Source organism: Macaca fascicularis, chromosome 2, assembly GCF_037993035.2.
Source record: "Macaca fascicularis isolate 582-1 chromosome 2, T2T-MFA8v1.1".
Lineage (NCBI taxonomy): Eukaryota > Metazoa > Chordata > Mammalia > Primates > Cercopithecidae > Macaca > Macaca fascicularis.
Genome location: NC_088376.1, coordinates 182381664 through 182402574, shown reverse-complemented (window position 1 = coordinate 182402574; position 20911 = coordinate 182381664). Strand labels below are relative to the sequence as shown.

The 20911-nt window shown below is 37.2% G+C and overlaps 1 protein-coding gene across 1 annotated transcript in view; it reads left to right on the top strand.

The window, feature by feature from the left end:
- ADGRG7 (adhesion G protein-coupled receptor G7) overlaps window positions 1–20911 on the top strand; it is a 71412-nt gene that overhangs the window by 21099 nt on the left and 29402 nt on the right. The window contains exons 7-14 of the mRNA XM_005548295.5: window positions 4252–4391; window positions 4514–4621; window positions 6928–7091; window positions 7554–7709; window positions 10697–10809; window positions 15850–16193; window positions 16911–17007; window positions 20350–20505. Coding sequence (XP_005548352.3) covers window positions 4252–4391; window positions 4514–4621; window positions 6928–7091; window positions 7554–7709; window positions 10697–10809; window positions 15850–16193; window positions 16911–17007; window positions 20350–20505 — 1278 coding nt within the window. The remainder of the gene's footprint in view (window positions 1–4251; window positions 4392–4513; window positions 4622–6927; window positions 7092–7553; window positions 7710–10696; window positions 10810–15849; window positions 16194–16910; window positions 17008–20349; window positions 20506–20911) is intronic.

The following is a 20911-nucleotide window of genomic DNA, read 5'->3' as shown; positions in this document are numbered from 1 at the left end:
TATATGTATATTACATACTATATTGGTTCATAACTTGCTTTTGTCACTTAATACCTTACAAACTTTTTTCTATAAACATCTTTTATATAAATATCTATACATCTACATCATAACTTTAGATTACTGCATTATATGAGCAAACTTTCATCGAACCAGTTATCTGCTCAGCAGCTAGACATTTACATTGCTGGGAGTCTTTTAATGTTCTAAGTAATTAGCATTCTGGTACATAATCTTTATTTACATGACCCATTATTTCCTCAGGAGAAATTCCTAGAAGTAGTTCTTAGTTTTCTGATGATTACGACCAGTACCTACTTAGTGTTGAATTTTCAAAGTAGAAAAAGCGCAAAGGCACAAAATAGAGCATTCAAAGACTATAATTCTGAGAGGTGGTGGTAGAGGTTGAGTGAAAAGTTTTACTAGCATACTTTGTGACTTCACATTTCAATAGGAGTCTGGGCCCTTCTCATGGAGAATGTGGATGTCTCTCATTTTTCTTGACATATGAGAAGGAAGTGGCCATGGGGTCCAGAGTCTATGTTCAGTGAACAGAGAGGCCAAGAACCAGAATGGGCTCCCTTCACAGCTAAAAGCTTTGTGTTTGCAGAGTCTTGCTAGAGGGGAGGAATGAATGTTTTTGGTGAGAAAGCTGAGAAAAGAGAAGTTGTGGGATTTGAACATCGCAGGTCACAAAGCAGATAGGAACATTTTCCTAAAAATAAACAATTTTACTGGCTTAATATATAAAGGAAAATACAATTTTGTGTGATTTATATGCAATATCCAAATAGTTTTAAAGGAGGTGGTTAGAGGATAAATAAAATTTTAAAGTATAGGATATATTGAACTATAAAATGGTGTAAGCATGCTCAATTCCTCCTTTTATCACTCTGAATTTCTAGTCCAGTTATTTTCTAATAATGTTCTATCAGTTTATCCTCTACCAGCGTGATCTTTTGCATAAGCTCTTGTGGACTCAGATCCTTCCTTCATTCACTTAGATAAGGCTTCCTCCTCTGCCTCTAGCCCCAAGGTCAGGTCACCAACCCTTTAGCTCTCTTTAGGAGAACACTCTTGATGAGCTGCCAACAGAGGTCATCTCTCCCCGAGAAGAAAATTAAGTGTTGTTCAGGACAACACTTGATTTCCAAACTCTATCTTCTGAACCTAGGCCAGATGCTGGGTTCCCTGACAGACATCAGGCCTTAGTCATCCATTTCACTTTGACTTCTTCCTTCTTTCATTCCAGTTTTCTCTTGGTGTCTCTCAGTAGCTCCCTTTCTATAGCATAGGGAGAAGTGGAGAGGATGAGACTAAAAGGGAGGAGAGTGACAGGGCAGAAAGACTCTACCCCAGCCTCAGCCATCTCAAGTTGTCAAAGAGAAGGTCTCTAGTGCCCATTCTCTTTTTCTAAATTGAGTAGAGGCAGAATGTCAATGTGGGCAGAGCTCTGGGGATGTAGGGTTTCTGCTAGTGAGGGCATCATAGTACAATCAAGTTTAGGACTTCATCTCACAATTTTTTTCCTTTTTTTGAGATGGAGTCTTGCTCTGTCACCCAGGCTGGAGTACAGTGGCACGATCTCAGCTCACCGCAACCTCTGCCTCCCAGGTTCAAGCGATTCTCCTGTCTCAGCCTCCCTAGTAGCTGGGATTACAGGCATGCGCCACCAAGCCCAGCTAATTTTGTAGTTTTAGTAGTTTAGTACAGACAGGGTTTCACCATGTTGATCAGGCTAATCTTGAACTCCTAGCTTCAAATGATCCACCCACCTTGGCCTCCCAGGCTGTTGGGGTTATAGGCATAAGCCACCGCGACTGGCTGACCTCACCATTGTAGACACTGGTTGCAAAGTCTGATCTGTAACCTTAGACCTTTGATCTCATATTGAAAGTCATAATTACCCTGGTTTATCTGACTTTGGGAATGCGAAATGCCTCCCTAGCACTGACCACCTGTACATTTACATTTCACTTTTCTTTTTGTATTTCTCTTCCGGCTAGCCTGGCACCCACTCAGATTATCTTGACCAAATAGAGATTTATTATAAATGGGAATATGGGGTCTCATGGAGGTCCAAGAACTGAATCATAATATAGTAGGCCTTGTCAACCCAAAACAATCAAAAAGGTCAGAATCTAGTTTAAAGAGAGTTCATTCAATTGCAAAGTTTAAGGACAACTACCTGGGAAGCACAAATTCCAGAAAATGAAAGTCAATGTTTTGAAGTATATAAGTTTGGGATCATTTATATAAACAAAGTTTAGGGAAGCTTAGCAGAGTTTTAATGTCTTTCTGTATAAGGCTTGATGCATGGTTATAGCGATCTGATTAACTGAGGTGGTCTTTTTCTTTTGGGAAAGGTGTATTTAACATTCCACATTGAAGATGTAACAATTACACTGAAGACCTAACAATCATGAGCCAACTGGTCTGAGTTAGGTACAGGACAAAAAAGGAGGCAATTAATCTGTAACATAGATCAGTCATTAGAAAGGGGAAAGGTCTGGCCTCTCCGAGTCACTGACAGAACAAGAACAGTGAGGAAGAGAGTTAATCTATAATCTAATAAGCAGAAGTTGCAAACATGCTACACGTGATTCAGTCTCCAGGGCTTAACTTCCTTTTTGACGTAATAAATTGAGAGGGTCTTGAAATTTTATTTTCTTTTATTGCCGTATGGACCCTGGAGCAGGAAGATGACTGAGGATCCAAGGCAGCTTTGGAAGACTTAGTAGAGAAGTTTACAGGTCTTTTTTTTATTTTGAACAGGAAGAATTAGCCTCTTATTTTTAATTTGTGTTTTTTTTCTTACGATACAACGACCACTCTGGCTCCCTCTAAATTATGACTTTCCTGATATAACTACAGCACTAATCAAAAACATCTTGTGTCCGAGAATTTGATGACTTATTTTTGTCAGTTGTGCCAGGTGGATGACCACTTTCTGGATTGGCTTCTCCGGGGCAGGTGCCCATTTGTAATCTTATCAGTTATGATAAGAGGAGGAAAGAATTACAAGAAACAAAAAAAATGACCTTAGAAGTAGCCGTGGTTAGAGCAACCCTGTAAAAGTGGGAACATGAAAAACACCTCCTGTATATCTACCAATTCTTCCTTTTAGCTTGCAAATGCCTGAGGGAGCAGCTGCTGGAACTCCCACTGTTCCACAGAGTGCTGACCTCTAAGTAGATACTCAACAGATACTGTTGGGGAGAATGATATTCTTAGCAGGTTGGAATTTTGTTAGGTATTCCTCCCATTGAAAGCAGCTCTGGGGTATGTGTGAATTGCTGAAAATGGTTTTATAAAAGGAAAACATTTCAATCAGAGGATCTAACCTGAATGTTTCCATACGAATGATGATTACATTCTCTTTATCAAGCAATCCTCAATTATTGTAAACTTTCTCTTTATCTCATTTGGAGGTAGAGAAAAGATATTTTAGTGTCAGAAATAAAGATTTGGCATATAGAACAACTACATTTTGATGAAATCGTTTCATTTCTGGAAAAACTAGACTGATTATTTTACATACAGAGGTTTTGTTTGGTCAAGTACAGAAATAGTTCAAATATATGGGAAACAAGAAAAAGGAAAGGTCTTATGACTTTTCTTTGGAGAACGCCAAATCGACAGGTTGCTGCTACTCCCTCCCACCTTCCATCTAATCTATCTTTGAACTTAGCCAAAGTAGAAAAGAACATTGTAAAAACCTTCAGGGTCTAGTTCAGAGCTGAGGCAACGAGCTCAGAGCTCTGCTCTCTGTTGGTTCCATCTAAACTGTCACCTCAGGAACGAACAACTTACAAAACATGCTTTGGATCCTAAGGGATTTGGGTGAGAGGAAGAAGATGAATAAATGGAAATGGATTCTCACCACTGGAGAAAAAATTAGAAGTGCATTCCTTGCCAGTGGTGGGTGGCAACACCATCCTTCTATGTGAGGAGCATCATAATAAAGACTATTTCTTTAGGGAATTCTATAATTCTTGAGTTCTACCTTTTTGCCATCTATACTCACAGGGTAGCCTTCAGTGAGGATGGTCCACCCGAACTGTCTTATTTAAGTACATGTAATGCAACACAACTCTAGAAAAGAAAACCAATTATTCTGAGGCAATTGTTAATGCTGTCATGACCACACGATTCTATGCTCATGTTTTTCTGTTGTAGTATAAGACAGAACACACACCTTTCATTTTATGACAAAATCTTGAGTATTAAGTTGTGTTTTATTATATGCAGGCTTATTGAGCAAATGGAGACTTATTCCTTGTCTTTGGGTAATGAATCAGTGGTGGAACCTAACATAGCAATACAGTCAGCAAATTTCTCTTCAAAAGATGCTGTGGGGCCTTTAAATGTTCGCTTCTCTGTACAGAAAGGTGAGCTGTTAATCTTATTTGCTTGTAACGGTAAAGAGCATTCTGCTACCGATGATGAATAATAATGCTTTACTCACGATAATGTAGACTTTTACAATTCTACTCTTTCCCTTCTCATATAGGAGCTAGCAGTTCTCTACTTTCTGGTTCAACATTTATACATACAAATGTGGATGGCCTTAACCCAGATGGACAGACTGAACTTCAGGTCTTGCTTAATATGACGAAAAGTAGGTCTCAAACTTTGTGACATTTTAAAAATTGGACTCAAATTCATGGAACTAATAACTTCTAATTTACTGAAGGAGAAATAATGTCTACTTAGTTTCATACTGAGTAATTTGCATTTGAGTATGTTTGAGCTCTGACATGTTATGGTAATCTCAACTCTACTATTCTAAGTCAAAAAGATAATTTCTTTGTTTTTTCTTTTTTCAAAAGCCTTTTGGAAGGTAGCAGAATTGAAATGTTCAGGCCATGTACACAAATATGTTTTCCTACAAAAATCTTGCTAAGGTGGTTCTGTTTTACACTTACACATTTAAAACATGTTCAGTCACAAGCTCTGACCATGTTTACTAGTGGCATGACACTCTTAGGCTCAGATGCACTCTGCACACCTGACCCTGGAGAAGTCCATGTAATTGGCACAGTCATCATGTAGTAGTATCAATTTTAGGTTATCTCCTCTCTATGGTGCCCACCGTGTGCTCACTATTATCCTGCATATAACCTTTCAGAAATTCTTACAAGTAACTTGAAGTGGTTATATTTTTCAAAGTCTAAAAAAAGATAAGTAAATCAAACACACACATTTACTTTTCGTTTCTCCCCAAACAAAAAAACCCGATGCCAGAAAGTGTATGTGTTAGATAGAATAAATGTATGACAGCAGTGAAAAAGAAGAGAGTATTATTTGTGAATCTGGCACTCTGGAATTTGCTCTCATTTGCTTTGGCCACATGCTTTGTGATGGTAAAGACTAAATCTAAGTCTTCTATGTTCTTGTGCATTTTTTCTTTTAATTTAAAAATACTTCATGCATACAGAAAAGTACAGAAAGTAATGTGAGGAGTACCTACGTAACTACCAGCCAGGTAAATGAATGTCAATTTTTCCTATATTTGCTTCAGATCTCTTTAAAAAAGAGAGAGACGATATTACAGTTGCACTTGAAGCCCTCTACCTCACAAAGCACTGCAGCCTCAACTTCCTAGGAGGAAGCAATCCTCCAGTCTCAGCCTCCCAAGTAGGTGGGACTATATAGGTATGCCCTGCTAATTAAAAAAAAAAAAATTTAAATTTTTTTGTAGAGACAGAATCTCACTATGTTGCTCAGGCTGGTCTCAAACTCTTGGCTCAGGTGATCCTCCTGCCTCAACCTCTTAAAGTGTTGGGATTATAGCCATAAGCCACTGTGCCTAGTCTCATTCTTTTATTTTTAAAGAAAGAAAACAAAAAAGCCTTGCTCTACTTTTAGGGTTAACTTTTCATTTAGTGTCCAGGATAAACAATTTGGTGATGTCAATGTACTGTGAACAAAAGCCAGCAACCCATCCCTTTGTCTCCAGGTGTAGGCTCCAACAACTCCCACAGAGGAGGACAATTTGGGGGCGGTCGGGGCCTTGCCTGTCTCCCTCTCAAATCAGATGACTGAATACTCTGGTCTCACACCACAACATTTTCCTTTTATCACTTGTGAAAGACAACAGAGTTTAGGAAATTAATTCAGTTAAAATACATACTGTTGATGGTTCTGTTGTTTTAAATATGCCAACAGTTGTCTAAAGTGTCAGGAGGCAGTCCTGGTTCTTTGACTGCTGCCGCCAACAGGCTGGGTGCAAAACCCTTCACAGCAGCGATGGTCTTTCAGGATCTTTGATGAGCAGCTGATTCCTTTTTCCAATGTCCAGAAGATGTTTCACAGTAGCCTGCTAGCCTTGGGAGAAGCCCATGATTGTCATGACACAGCAGGGGACAATAGTTGAAGAGATGGTGAAGAGTGCCTGCCTCAAAAACTCCACAGAAAAAGTGACTTGAGCTCCTTGCTCTATGACTTAACACCACTCGTCCCCTTTGAACAGGAGACCGACCTCATCTGGGCTCAGTCATCCTGGTGTCCCAGCTTTGCTATTTCCTGTCTCATATTTTGTCATTGCAGGAGGCAACATGGGCTAGGGCTGCCCATTGGTCATGTTCACTCTCTCCATCTCTCATGTATAAAGCAAGACGTTTACTTTATACATGAGATCCTTGCAATACCTTTTTGAGGTGGATTAGACAGAAATTCTCATTCCTATGTAGAAGGTAAGGAAACTGAAGCTCAGAAAGAAAAATTAATATGGTGGAATGGCCCACCATGGGTTATATGTATTACTTACATATTGCAATTAAGTAAAGTTTCAACCAGTAAACCATTTTTGCTGTACTTTGCTAAAATATTAAGCAGCCATGCACTTCTACAACAATGTGAGATATTGTTTTTTGTTTACCCTACAGTTCACTTATTGATCTTAATGTCTTTTTCTCCCTATAGGTAACAGCAAGGCATGTGGCTTTGTAGTTTATCAAAATGACAAGCTTTTCCAATCAAAAACTTTTACAGCTAGATCAAATTTTAGTCAAAAAATTATCTCAAGCAAAACTGATGAAAATGAGCAAGATCAGAGTGCTTCTGTTGACATGGTCTTTAGTCCAAGGGTGAGCTTTTCATTGCAGATACAAGAAAAAAAGTGTCCTCATGCTTTCTGTCTTTCTGATGGTGGCAGCTGAGACTGAGTAGAGTAATACAGGGGAAGAAGAGAATAGGAGCAAAGGGCGGGAGTTTCCATGAACAGAAATAATAAAAATTCAGACCAATCTTGAATACCAAAAGCAGGGATATTTTGAATAAAAGAAATCTACAGCAAAACTCTTCAAAAGATTCTTTGATGTATCCATTTAAATATTCCTCCCAATCATATCTTTTGTCAAACTAACTAAATGCAAAGTTAGCTAATTTAAATTTTATCTCCTTTTTTCCCTCTCCTTAATCATAATGAATGTGCTAATGCTTAGTATATATTTAATTCATTTCTCAGATGACTGTCTTATACTACTTGATTTTTTTAGCCCAATTAAGCATTTAGAAATAGTAATTGTAATTGTCTTGTCAATTCACAGTACAACCAAAGAGAATTTCAACTCTATTCCTATGCCTGCGTCTATTGGAATTTGTCAACAAGGGACTGGGACACGTATGGCTGTCAAAAACACAAGGGCACTGATGGATTCCTGCGCTGCCACTGCAACCATACTACTAATTTTGCTGTATTAATGGTAAGGATGTACATAGCAATCTCTTTCCGGATGACAATTTTCCTTACACACAATTCTAGTATGTGCTCCTTGGAGATAACTTTGGGATTTAATTTACATAGATTCTCAACTCAGATTAAATAGAAAAACAGGAAATAAAATGATAGGACTAAAGGCAGGGTGCGGTGGCTCACTCCTGTAACCCCATCACTTTGGGAGGCCGAAGCAGGCAGATCACGAGGTCAGGAGTTCGAGACCAGCCTGACCAACATGGTGAAACTCCATCTCTAGTAAAAGTACAAAAATCAGCCGGGCGTGGTGGTGCACACCTGTAATCCCAGCTACTGGGGAGGCTGAGGCAGGAGAATTGCTTGAACCTGGGAGACAGAGGTTGCAGGAGAATTGCTTGAACCTGGGATACAGAGGTTGCAGTGAGCCGAGATCATACCATTGCACTCCAGCCTGGGCGACAGAGTGAGACTTCATCTCGAAAACAAAACAAAACAAACAAAAAAACAGGACTAAGGTAAAGGCAAGTAGAATAGAACTTTTTGCTATGTGGTTGTAGGATAGACAGGTCAGCACTATGTATTTGATCATGGGAAGGGAGCCCATGTGCGGAAGAAAAGCTGGTGGACTCCATTCAACTAACTCACATGTTCTGAAGCGTAAACTTGTTACAGCCAGAGGTAAAGCTGTATAGCTGTGTGTCAGAGACAGGTTCAATATTTCCTTAGCTATATGTGGACAGTTTAAATCATGACCCAAAGCTTTTCCCATTGAAATTGCTCAAGTTACTAAGGTTTTGCTAGAAGATATAAAAGAAAAAACTCTTTAATTCCTTCAATTTGTCCCCTAGTTTCTCCAGGTATTCTTTAATTCTTTTACTCTAAAGCTATACTGTGCAAGCAACTGATAATACTTAGCTCTGGTGTGCAGCTGTGCTTGCATCTCTCAAGGTTCTTGTGCTGAACTTTGTAAGAAGAGGGGCTTCTGTATGTTCTATTTCCAGAAATCTGTTATTCTGGTGAAACAAAAAAAATGTTAGTTTATATACTTGATGGAATGTTTTTTATACACAATGGAATGGGGAATTATAGAGAGTGTTCTTCTCCTTAGTAAGGGACTATTAATGTTATGAATCTCCCAAGGAGAAGCAGATGTTTTCATTTCCCAGTAGCTATAATATAGCCTGTGGAAGCCAGTGGAGACTGGTGGAACATACTTCTATAGCTTACATTATCAAAGCATAGAACCTTGCTTTTTGAGATAACTGTAGTTTTCTCATTTTAATTATAAAAACTCTCTTATTTTAATTCATTTGGATTATTTCTATTCTAACTTGTATTACAGAGAGGTCTGCTTTCTCAATCAGGAGATACAGGAGAAAAATTTAACTTTTTGATATCTTAAAGTCATAGGATCGTTGATTAGCTATGTAAAGCTCAGGTTGCTATACATGTTAAATGATACAGTTTACTACAGTTATCTATTCCCTTTCTTGAGGTTAGGCTTTCAGCTATGTCTTCTCACTAGTATCTGACTACCTCAATGCCTATGTACCTACATTTGCAATTAGTTTTGGTTTGCAATATTTTTTTTTAAATGGCTGATTCAAATTGCCTGTGAAGTAAGAGCAAATAGGCTCTGAGTGAAAAGATTATTTTTAAAATCTGAAGACCTATGAATCTTATGATTCTTTTTGCATCTACTTAGTATACTACACACAAGAAATAACATAAAATTTTTGTTTTATTATTTTTAAATGTGTATTTTGTTTTTATTTTATTTCTATAAAAGCAATACACAGGCATTGCATAAAGTATGAAAGTATATACTAAACAAAAGTATACTCATATGGAAAAATGTTTATGAAAAAGTAAAATGGCAATTCGAGCATAATGCTATTATGTTAACAAACCCATGTGTGTTTGTGTAATAGACATAGATAGTATTTTTAAGCATGTAAGAAAAAAAGATAGGCTCTCAAGAGGTAAGTATGGTGTGGGGTAGCTGGCAGTATAAAGGAACATATGCTTTTTTTATTAGGCCTCTATATTCCTTTCATATTTTACAGTGTTTTTCTAATTTTAACAACTTAAAAAATCAGAAAGTACAGATAAGCAAAATGAACTATACATATCCAACCCACCCTGTGACCATCACCACTACCTCAACAGATTTCTAAGATTACATACTCATATGGTATGTATTTTCATACATATACACACACACACACACAAACATGTTGAGAGATATATAAATATATCACACAAAAATAAGACTTCCTTTAAAAAATTAACAGGGTATGAGCATCTTTCCATATTTATGAAGATATTTCTGCAACTTTATTTTTAGTGCATCAACTTAGATATACTTAGAGTCCAGTTACACATAAAAATAATGTCATGAATAAGTGAGGCAACTTTTGACAATTTAGATCTAATTCAAACAATTTTGATTTTAGACATCAAGGAAGAGTATAAATAGTTGACTTGTGAACAACATGAGACTGTATGGGTCCACTTAATATGTGGATTTTTTTCAATAACAAAGTCTGCCCTCCACATTGGCCCTCCACATTCTGCATCCACAAGGAAACATAGATGGAAAATAACATGGTATTGTCAGAGTGTAAAACTGGTATATGGAGGCCAGCTTTTCATATCAGCAGGTTCCACAGGACCAACTGCAGGACTTGAATATGCACGGCTTTTGGCATCTACAAGTTGTTCTGAGACACTCCCCCCGCAAATACCAAGGCATGACTGTATATTTTTCCCTAACTGAATGAGTTAGATAATTATTCTCAAGCCTGTACTTCAGGTAAACTGCTTAGCAATAAGGGGTTGATGTATTTCACTGTTAAATATATCAAGAGCTTTACAAAAGGAAGATATGTCTGGCAACTGTCTGGTTATTTTGACCCATGTAACTCTGTGATGTTGACTTTCATTAACATTTCAGGGATGATTATTTAAAAATATGAGTCTTAACTTGTTTTTCAGACTTTCAAAAAGGATTATCAGTATCCCGAATCACTTGACGTATTCTCCAATGTTGGATGTGCACTGTCTATTACTGGTCTGGCTCTCACAATTGTATTTCAGATTGTCACCAGGTAAGAGCAGAAGCAGGCTCTTTTCAGAAAAGAAATTGCTATCTTGATATAATTTACTTTGAAAATTCTCATAAGAATGTAGTGTCTTTGAACTAGACGAGAACTCAGAGATGTACTTATTTTATAGAGGAGGACATTCAGGCCTGGAAAGGCTAAGAAATACACACAAATAAATATATAATTACAAATTGTGGCAAGTGCCTTGAAAGAAAATTATATGCCACTTATTTACAAGTTTGTCATGTAAAATTAATGTGGTCCTGCAGCTCATGAATGCTATAATTCCTTAGTGTTGAATAGAACCATGCCTATCAATTTGTATTTGTAAAGGAAAGAGACATTGCAAATAGCATTTTTTTAAAAAAGTAATTTAAAAAATATACCGAGCTTTCAAATGGTGAAATGTTTTCCAAAAATATATGGTTTTCAAATGATGAAAGTTTTTGAATCCCATACCTTAAAGTCTAATTTTAAATAATGACCTATAAACAAATACTTCTCTCCACCTTGACCCCTTCATTTGAGGTCCAATTTTGTATCCCATTCATTAGGTTTTGTCACATGCTACATTTTTTAACTGCCTGTGGTCTTTTAGAAGCTCGTTCATTTATTAATTTACTCTGTTTACTGTGTGTTTCCTCTGTCAACTCCACATTTCATGTTTGTTTGGTCTTTCATGACACTGAAATTTTTCAAGCATCCAGGCCATTTACTTTGAAAAATGTTCCACAGTGAAGATTTGTCTGAAATTTTCTTCATGAAGAGATGCAGGTTAATTATTTTTGGTGGGAATACTGCAATCATGGATTTTTTTTTAGTGTGACACGACAAGAAATGCATATCAGTGTGTCTCATTGTTGTAGGCTGTAAGTTTGATTCCTCGTTTAAAGTGATGTCTGACAGATTTCCACATTTTTTCCCTGTGTAAATAATAGGTGACTCATGGGGTGCCACTTTGAGGCTGCATGATATCCTGTTTCCCAAAAATCTTTTACTTAATGATCTTGTTACTCATCCTTACTGGAACAAATTATTACATTAGTAGTTGAAAAATAGTGATCCTCTAGTCTATCATTCTTTCTATATTTGTTTGCTATACTCTTTTGCAAAAAGCATACTTCCCAGTGTAGCCAGAGGGAGCCACTTCATGTTGTTTTGTCATGTCTCAGTCTTTAGTCACTTCCTTATTTCAATCACAGCAAAATGATCATCTTTCACTTTCTGTGCCTCATACCTGAACCAGCCATTTCTCCGAAGAGCCAGAATTGTTTTCGATTCCTTTTTTTCCCCCTTTTCACATTAAATGAGTCTTTTGCCATTCATTTAAAAGTTTTACAGTGAGTGCTTATGTTGTAAGGAGCTGAATACAAACCTATGAACAGACAGATAATCTCCTATCTCTCATGAAATATACACTTTTTGGGGGGAGAGGTAAGACATTATAAAAATATATACACAACTGAATATACAGTTACAAATGGTGGTAAGTGCCTTGAAGGAAAATTACATACCATGTAATTACATGTTTGTCATGTAAAATTAAATGCCTATTAAATTTGTCTCATTATTTGTATTTCTACCATCACCAGAGTTGTATTGACGATTATTTGGCCCCATAAGTATGAGTCATAGTTGCTGCATAACCAGTTTCTTTGCCCAAACCTCACTCTTTTCATTTGTCATCAGATTTCTTTACTCCTTCATCAATACATTTTCTAGCACAATTATGCAACCATAGATGGCACTAAAATTCATCAGGAAACAAAAATAAAAATAAACGCCAGGCATGGAGGTTCACACCTGTAATTCTAGCACTTTGGGAGGCCAAGGCAGGAGGGATTGCTTGAGCCCAGGAGTTTGAGACCAGCCTGGGCAATACAGCAAGATCACATCTCAAACAAGGCAATACAGCAAGATCACATCTCAAACAAATTTTTTCAAAAAAGAGAAAAAACAAAACAAAAATAAAGACAAAATTTTATTGACTTTAAAATCCTGAATTATAAAATTTTCTTTGTTCTTGGACAGGTTCCCATATAATAATAATGCACAGAATACAGATAGTCCCCTACTGACCATGGTTCAACTTACGATTTTTCAGCTTTAAGATGGTGCAAAAGTGATAGCATTCAGGACGTTTCTTGATTTATGATAGGGTTATGTCCCAATAAACCCATTGTAAACTGAAAATATGGTAAGTTGAAATGATGTTTTTAGTTTTCAATGGATTTATTGGGATGCAATCTCATTGTAAGTTGAGGAGCATCTATACAGTAATAATGTATAAGAAAGGCCAGGCTATTTGAAAATCACCTCTTCTTCCTGTGGATTATAATTGATAAAATTAGATAAAAACTAGAATCTAATCTTACTTTTATATAAAAAGATTCTTTTGAGTACTTTTTGCAGTTCTGGTCATTAAACCTCTCAATAGATTTAGTGAAATTTTGAATTGTCCCGAAATCTCAACTAAAATGTCAAGCAGACGGACTGAGTGCTGTTTGAATGAAAGCTTTTTTATTCAGTGTGGGAATCCAAAGATCAAGAGGGGTCATGATGAAACATCATAAAAACATAAAGAATATATAATGGGCAAATAGACTTCATCAAATTATGAGTTATTAAGAATAAAGAGGTACTTGAAGGTTAGAACTTAGGCATAATAATAAACCTGGGAAATGGTATTCCAAGAGGTCTTGCAGTCTGAAAAATCCAGAAGGCTTTAAATGGTAGTGAGTAGAGATTTTATAACTTTTATTGGTGTAGAACTATCTGCCATAGTATGCATGAAACTGTAACATGCCTTTAAGGGGATATAAGGGGATTGCTTTTAAGCAATAAGGAAAATAACACATGTACAAAAAAAAGTATCATGTCTTACTTTTTAGATCAACTTTACTAAGAGAAATCTTGCATTCTCTGCCAATCTGAAAATACACATGTGGGCTAGCACAGAACATATACATGAACTACACACGGCACACCATACATACATGCACACCACACCATACACACACATACACACACACACACACATACACACTCAAACACTCATACTGCCTTCTGAAGATTACTGGTAAACAAGGCTGGCCTGCAGACAAAATCAGAGAAACAGCTGCTCTTTTAGAGCAAAGACATTAGGTAAGCATGAGAAGGGAAAAAAGGCAATTTTAAACAGCACTTGGTTGTCCACCCAGAAATTATATCTTCCAATAAAGGAACAGTTCTTGGGAATGATTTACATTCAAAGTGCGGTTCAGGACATCTTGACCATCTGACAATCAGCAAGCATTTCCCAAAATATGGTCCCTGAAACATTAGTCCTGGGGAGATTCTTGATGAAAATAAGGTTCTGAAAATTCTTGCAGAAAAGATATGTGAAATTTTGTTGTGTATAAGCCATTTAAAAAGACAGTAATCATTAGTCTACTTAAATTATAAAGAATAGCATCAGTAACAATAGGCCGTGAAACAAATTAAAAATATTTTTACCTAATTTAAATCTTCATGGAAGCCTCACTCTTTAAACATAAAGTAAGCTGAATATTACCTAATTTTGTTTTAAAGCTATTACACTGTTATGGGAAATTATTTAAAAATTGTCTTTGGCCTTATTTTAAAAGTGAGTTTTAAAGACAAATTACATTTTAAAACTCAAGACTTTTTTCCTCCACATTTAAACATGAGTTCATCTACTAATGTGCAATTTTCTGTTATAAAAAATTTTAAAACTCCATATAGGGCCTCGTCTACAGATACTTGTAAATTTAGAGTAGAACTTATTATCTAGTGTTATATTAAAAAAAACTGCCCCAAAACTCAGTGGATAGGAACAGATATTATTTCTAATGATTCTGTGGCTTGTCTGGTTCGGCTGGGTAATTTTTCTACTGGTCTTGCTGGAGTCTTGCAGTCAGATGGCGGCTAGGCCAGAGTCATCTGGAGGCTCACCTAGAATGCTAGGACAGCTGGATCTTTCTCCCTCTCCATACAGTCTCAGAGGACTTCCACGCAGTTTTTTTTCAGAAAGGTGGCTGGGCTTTTTACACAGTGGCTCAGAACTCCCAGGAGCACAAAAGAGAAAGCTGTCAGTGTTGTAGGACTTTCTCCTTTGTTCAGCTGAAAGCTGGGTTGTTGTCACACGACCATGAAAGATTAGGCTCACACTTTGAAGGGTAAAAAAAACAGGGTTAATTGGGTGAAAAGGGAAAAAAAGGGCAACAGGGACTCTCAGCAAAGTGAGAGTCCTGCTAGTACGCCTGCGCAGATTGAATCCCGCTACCTCCCGGGAAGAGGAGAGGCCAGGCTCCTCCCCTCTGCGAAGGGCGGGAACTTCCCACAGCTCCACCCTGTTCTCCGAGCACGCTGCTCAGTTGGAGGTTCTCCTGCTACAGCTTTGTGCTAGGTTGCCTCACCTGGAGGGCCATGTTATGACTTTTATATTCCCCAGGCACTTGTGCCTTTGTGAAGCCTTTCATTCATTAACGAAAGATTAAAAATTATATTTTATGATTGCATTGGTACAAAGATGAATATATTACTATTCTTTGAGCTAAGAGTTCTCTGTTTTCTTCTAAGTCTAAAAGAAGTTAAAACATTACTGTGGGATACAAACACTAAGCACTATTGTGTCTAATGGATAAGTCGGCCTTGGCTGCCAGGACTTCTGTTGCATCCCATCAGTTACATCAAGGTACAGGCCAGACTACTGTGAAGGGACTATACAGGGCTACCTACCAGGAAGTAGGGTTCACTGGGGGCCCTCTTTGGAGATTAGCTATCACTTTTGATCAGAACACAGTTTCAAGAAAAGAGACGTCAACCTGTTTCCTTTAACTCATGACTTTGTGGAAATGATAAGAGGAGAGTATAGTTTTCTGATGTAATTGAGAAGGTAGATTTACCAGCTGTCCCCACTGGGCTATGAACTGAATTTACATTGGGCGATAGTATGCTTTGTTCCCAGAAATTTCACTGCAGTTTGTTTTGTGCAGTTGTTTTGTTTCATTTAATTTTTTATATGAATTTACTTATTTTCAGGAAAGTCAGAAAAACCTCAGTAACCTGGGTTTTGGTCAATCTGTGCATATCAATGTTGATTTTCAACCTCCTCTTTGTGTTTGGAATTGAAAACTCCAATAAGAATAAGACAAGTGATGGTGACATCCATGATATTGACTTTAAGAATAATGACGTACCCCAGACCGACACCATTAACATCCCGAATCCCACGTGCACTGCGATTGCTGCCTTACTGCACTATTTTCTGTTAGTGACGTTTACCTGGAGTGCACTCAACGCTGCACAGCTCTATTTCCTTCTAATAAGGACCATGAAGCCTCTTCCTCGGCATTTCATTCTTTTCATCTCATTAATTGGATGGGGTAAGTGTTTGCATCTCCCCTTTCTCAGGAATTTAATTTTGTGGAAATCATTTAAACGAACACTTATTGAAGGCCAAACAGTCCAAGGCCTTGATGTAATTAACAGGACATAGAAAGTACAGTGATTGCTGAGAATACTTTCTCTCTAGAAGCTTATACTCCAGTGAAGGAGGCAGATATGATCAAGGCAAGAATACGAGATACATCACAAACTAACTTAACTAACTTAAAAATGTTAATTTCCTTTAACATCTCTTTTTATTAATTTGATTTGAGATTTAGGCCACAAATAATTAACTTCCAGCTACTTTAAAAGAAATGTTTCAAGAAAGACAATCAGAGTGACTCTTTAAGCAAAAATATTTGAAAAATTTATTGGGTTCCAGCAAAAGAAGACTTGTTTCAGGGATATCTAAATTTAAATTTATTCAAGTGACAGAGGAACTATGCCACTGAAACATGACAATTCTGGTAAGAGTTACAAAGAAACTGGAAATAAGATTGATATGTAGAGCCACCACTAAAAAGGAAGGGAAAACACTTGGAGAAAAATTATGTCCACTGTCGACCTACATCTGTAGGATCACTTTATATATTGTCCATAGTTAAAACAACATACATCCTGAAGAGGGTCAGATGTATAATTCATGTATGGTCTTTTATAATTAATCCAAGTCTGGATGAATCATTAATTCTGTGCCTCTCTTTATCACATAGGAGTCCCAGCTATCGTAGTGGCTATTACAGTAGGAGTTATTTATTCTCAGAATGGAAAGAATCCACAATGGGAGTTAGACTACCGGCAAGAGACAATGTGAGTTTATATTTTTTTAAATGTCCAATTGTTTGACCTAAGAGTATAACTGTTTAGTGATATTGACTCCAAGTGTTGCTGTAATTTGCATTTCACTTTATAATTGTCATGTTTAGTGGTAGACATTTCAAATTCCCAAACAACATTATATTTTAAATGTGATGACATGGAAATTTCCCATAAGTCCTTTTGTAAAGCAACTAATCAACTTCTAAATTTATAAATGTGAACTTTATTATGTTAAATTTGTCTTCTTTCATTAAATCTGAAAATCATGATACAATAGGTATTATCCTTAGTAATCCTGTATCTTAGTTTTCTCATCCAGAAAATGGGAATAACAATAATAGTAATTCCTGTTCTGGGGTCACTGCAAGGGACCAATCAAGTGTGAAAACATTTAATAACTTGAACACTCTCTATATGTCTCACTCATGTAAACCAATTCTATGTTGATATGATTTTAATGAATATTTCATGATGATTTATCATACATAACAAATTCTTCCTGTGATTCCAGTGTGAATAATTAACTGTTGTAACAGAAGCATCTGACTGTATGGCATTTACTTTTTTTGTGTGGGGGAGAAAAGAAAGTGGAGCTGAACTGAGACTCAACTCTATATGCATTTCTGCTACCAAATGGCAACTGCTCTTCAATTTATCTTCCCTTCTCATTTTATAAATCTAAGTATTCTTTTCTCCAAATTCCACCTGAAGTCCCAAACCAACACAAATGAAAGCAAAACTTTTGGAAATGGGCAAGTACACCAAGGGAAGGCTGTGGTGTCTGGGAACTCATGTCTTTCCCAGGGCTGGTCACACCCAACTGTAGGCTGGGGAGCTGACTGCCTGGCCTTATGTCATGCTCCCAGACACTATGTTTGATTACGGTTAAATATCGTTTAAGGTTTTAAAATTTTAACGCCACCAGTAGAAATATCTAATTAGAGATACCCAAGTTGCAAATATCTCATAGGTGAGGTAATTCACTTCAAATTGCATTATTAATTGGTGTTAACTCATGCACAGGGCTAGACTCACTCCTTTAAAAGTCTTCAGAAGAAAGAAGCCAACTGACTTAAATTTGTTCACACTGAGCTATAAATAATTAAGGGCAGCTTCTTTCCTGATTACGGTGTTAGTTGTTGGGGAAGATACGAGGTAACTGATAATAAGAGAAGCTGGGGAGAGAGGAAAGGATGTGTGACACCAGCATCCACCTCCTCCTGGACTTTCTCCCCCACCTTCCACCCTACACACATGCCATCAACGACCACATTTCTTCAGGATATATTGAGACCCAGGAGGGATTATTTTTGGTTTTCCTGAGTTATTCTCCTAGCAGTTGCTCCTCAACAGCCTGTGCGCTCCCCTGTTGCTCCCAGTTCTGCCAGTCATCCTGAAATCCCTGACCCAGTTACCTGAAGTACTGCTGTCTCTGCATAGACCCAATTGCAGGGTAAATGTAGGGCAGGCCACATTCCTTTTTAATGCTCTACCCTCAGTTCTCTGTACCACTACCACATAGGCCATTTCAGACATTCGCGAAGGGTTGAGGTTAACATGGGAAATTATAATTGGGGGAAATTTTTCAAGAATTGCTTTTATGCTATAGCTGTCTTTCCCTATGTTCCATGGCAAACTTATCAAGGAGTTAAACACTTAATCTGCATCCAATTATAATGCTCTTCAGACCTCAAGTTCATAGCTATTTGTCAGATCAACCTCCACCATCCTGAAGATAAACTTGGCACTATTTTATTTATGGATGGACTTACTATTGTATCTGTTAGAGGGAAGCATGCCTTTGCATTTTTAGATTCATTTTAGAGAATGGAACATCATCTCAGTTTCCTCCTAGGTCATTCAGATTAGAAATATGATTTTCAATACTTTAAAACTATTCCAATGCAAAAAAAATTTAGAAATCCTTTGGAATGTATAATAATGGTGTTTTACAAAACTCCAGGGGAAAGAAGATAAAATTAATTGAATGCCAAATATGTGCCATAGCTTCTCACATCATTGTAACACCTAATGGCCTACCTGACACCTCCACTTGACTGTTTAATAGACATCTCCTCATCTTCCCTCCCAAACCTGCTCATCTCATCGTCTTCCCCAGTTAATAGTAATTCTATCCTTCTAGGTGCTCAGATTTTGGAGTCATTCTTAATTCCCCTAAATACCACATCCAACCCACCAATAAATTATTTTGCTTTACTTTAAAATATATCAGGAATCAGACTCTTTCTTAACATCTCCTCTCCTGGTCCAAACTACCATATTATTGCAATAGACTCCTAGCTATTAGGTTGGTCCGAAAGTAATGGCAGTTTCTACCATTACTTTCGGACCAACCTAATATTTCCTACTTTTGCTCATGCTGTTCTCTCATCACTGCACCTGGAGTAATGCTTTTAAAACTCAAGGCAGATCATGTCATGTCTCTCCATGTTGTCTAGGGTACAAGCAATCACCCACAAAGCTCCTACATAATGTGTATCTTTGCAGTAACGTTATCCACTTTCTGTGGTTCAGCCACACTAGCCTTTTTCTCCTTCTTAAGCTGTCACCTCAGGGCCTTTGCACTTGATGTGATTTCTGCCTGGAACACACTTCTCCATCATCTACTTCAGGTCTTTGCTCAAATACAGCTTTTTTCCATGAGGTTTTCCCTGATCACTCTATTTAAAATGAAACACCCCTCCCCTCCACACACATATACACAGTCATTTCTACTCTCATTACCTGATTTACTTTTTCTCCATGGCATTTGTCACCATCTGACATATTGTGTATTTTATTTACTTTGTTTTATCTATATCTCTGCACTAGAATGTAACCTTATTAAAGAAGGGATTTTTGTTTTGTTCACTGCTAATACCTTGGTGTCTAAAACAGTATCTCTAGCACATAGTATGTACTCTGTAAATACTTATTAAATGAATTAATTAATTCTTTCAACAATGCCAGTAGGTGGTTACTCTCTCTCAGATGAGAAAAAAGCACCACTACAACCACCACCACCACAAAAAAAAAACCCCAAAACAAAACCAAAACAGGTACAATGAGGTTAAATAACTTTTTCAAACTCTTTTTAAGCATTTAATATTTAAAAAATGCCCATCAATAGGAGACAGTTTAAAGTTACAGTATATTATTTCACTTTTCTAGTAGGTGGAATTCTTGAAAGTCATCTCAAATGCATAAAATGCAGAGGGATGTTAACTTTTAGCAGATCTTTCAGTTGAGTGAATGTCAATAATGTTAATAGCACAAGGAACCAGTATGTGTACCTTTCTTAGTCTGCTGAAGTAATTTTTTTTTTCTCCACAGCTGCTGGCTGGCAATTCCAGAACCCGATGGTGTTATAAAAAGTCCACTGTTGTGGTCATTCATCGTACCTGTAACCATTATCCTCATCAGCAATGTTGTTATATTTATTACAATCTCGATCAAAGTGCTGTGGAAGAATAACCAGAACCTGACAAGGTAAGATTCCCAACGAATGGGACGCTGCCAGGCAAGGCTCATCCAGCACTTAACACAGCACCATAACACATCCACGGTTCCAGGAGCTTTCAAACTCAGACAATGGCAGGGCTATGTGGTTTGCAGGAGAGATTTTCTCTTACACTTTGACTCAGAAAGTGGATCTTCTCGTCTTCTCACATCAGTATAGTCTGCTCTCAATATCCTGGGTTTCCACATCTGTGGATTCAACAAAACAAGGATCAACTAAAAACTAAACCTAGACTTCAAGAAAAAAAATTTTCTGCCCTTGTCCTAAATATTCAAGAAATCATATTTGAATAATTAAAGAAATGAGAGGGTTGTGAGGAAATGCTGGTCCCTGGATTTTCATTTTATTAATACAATCCAGTACCTGTTGGCTGTA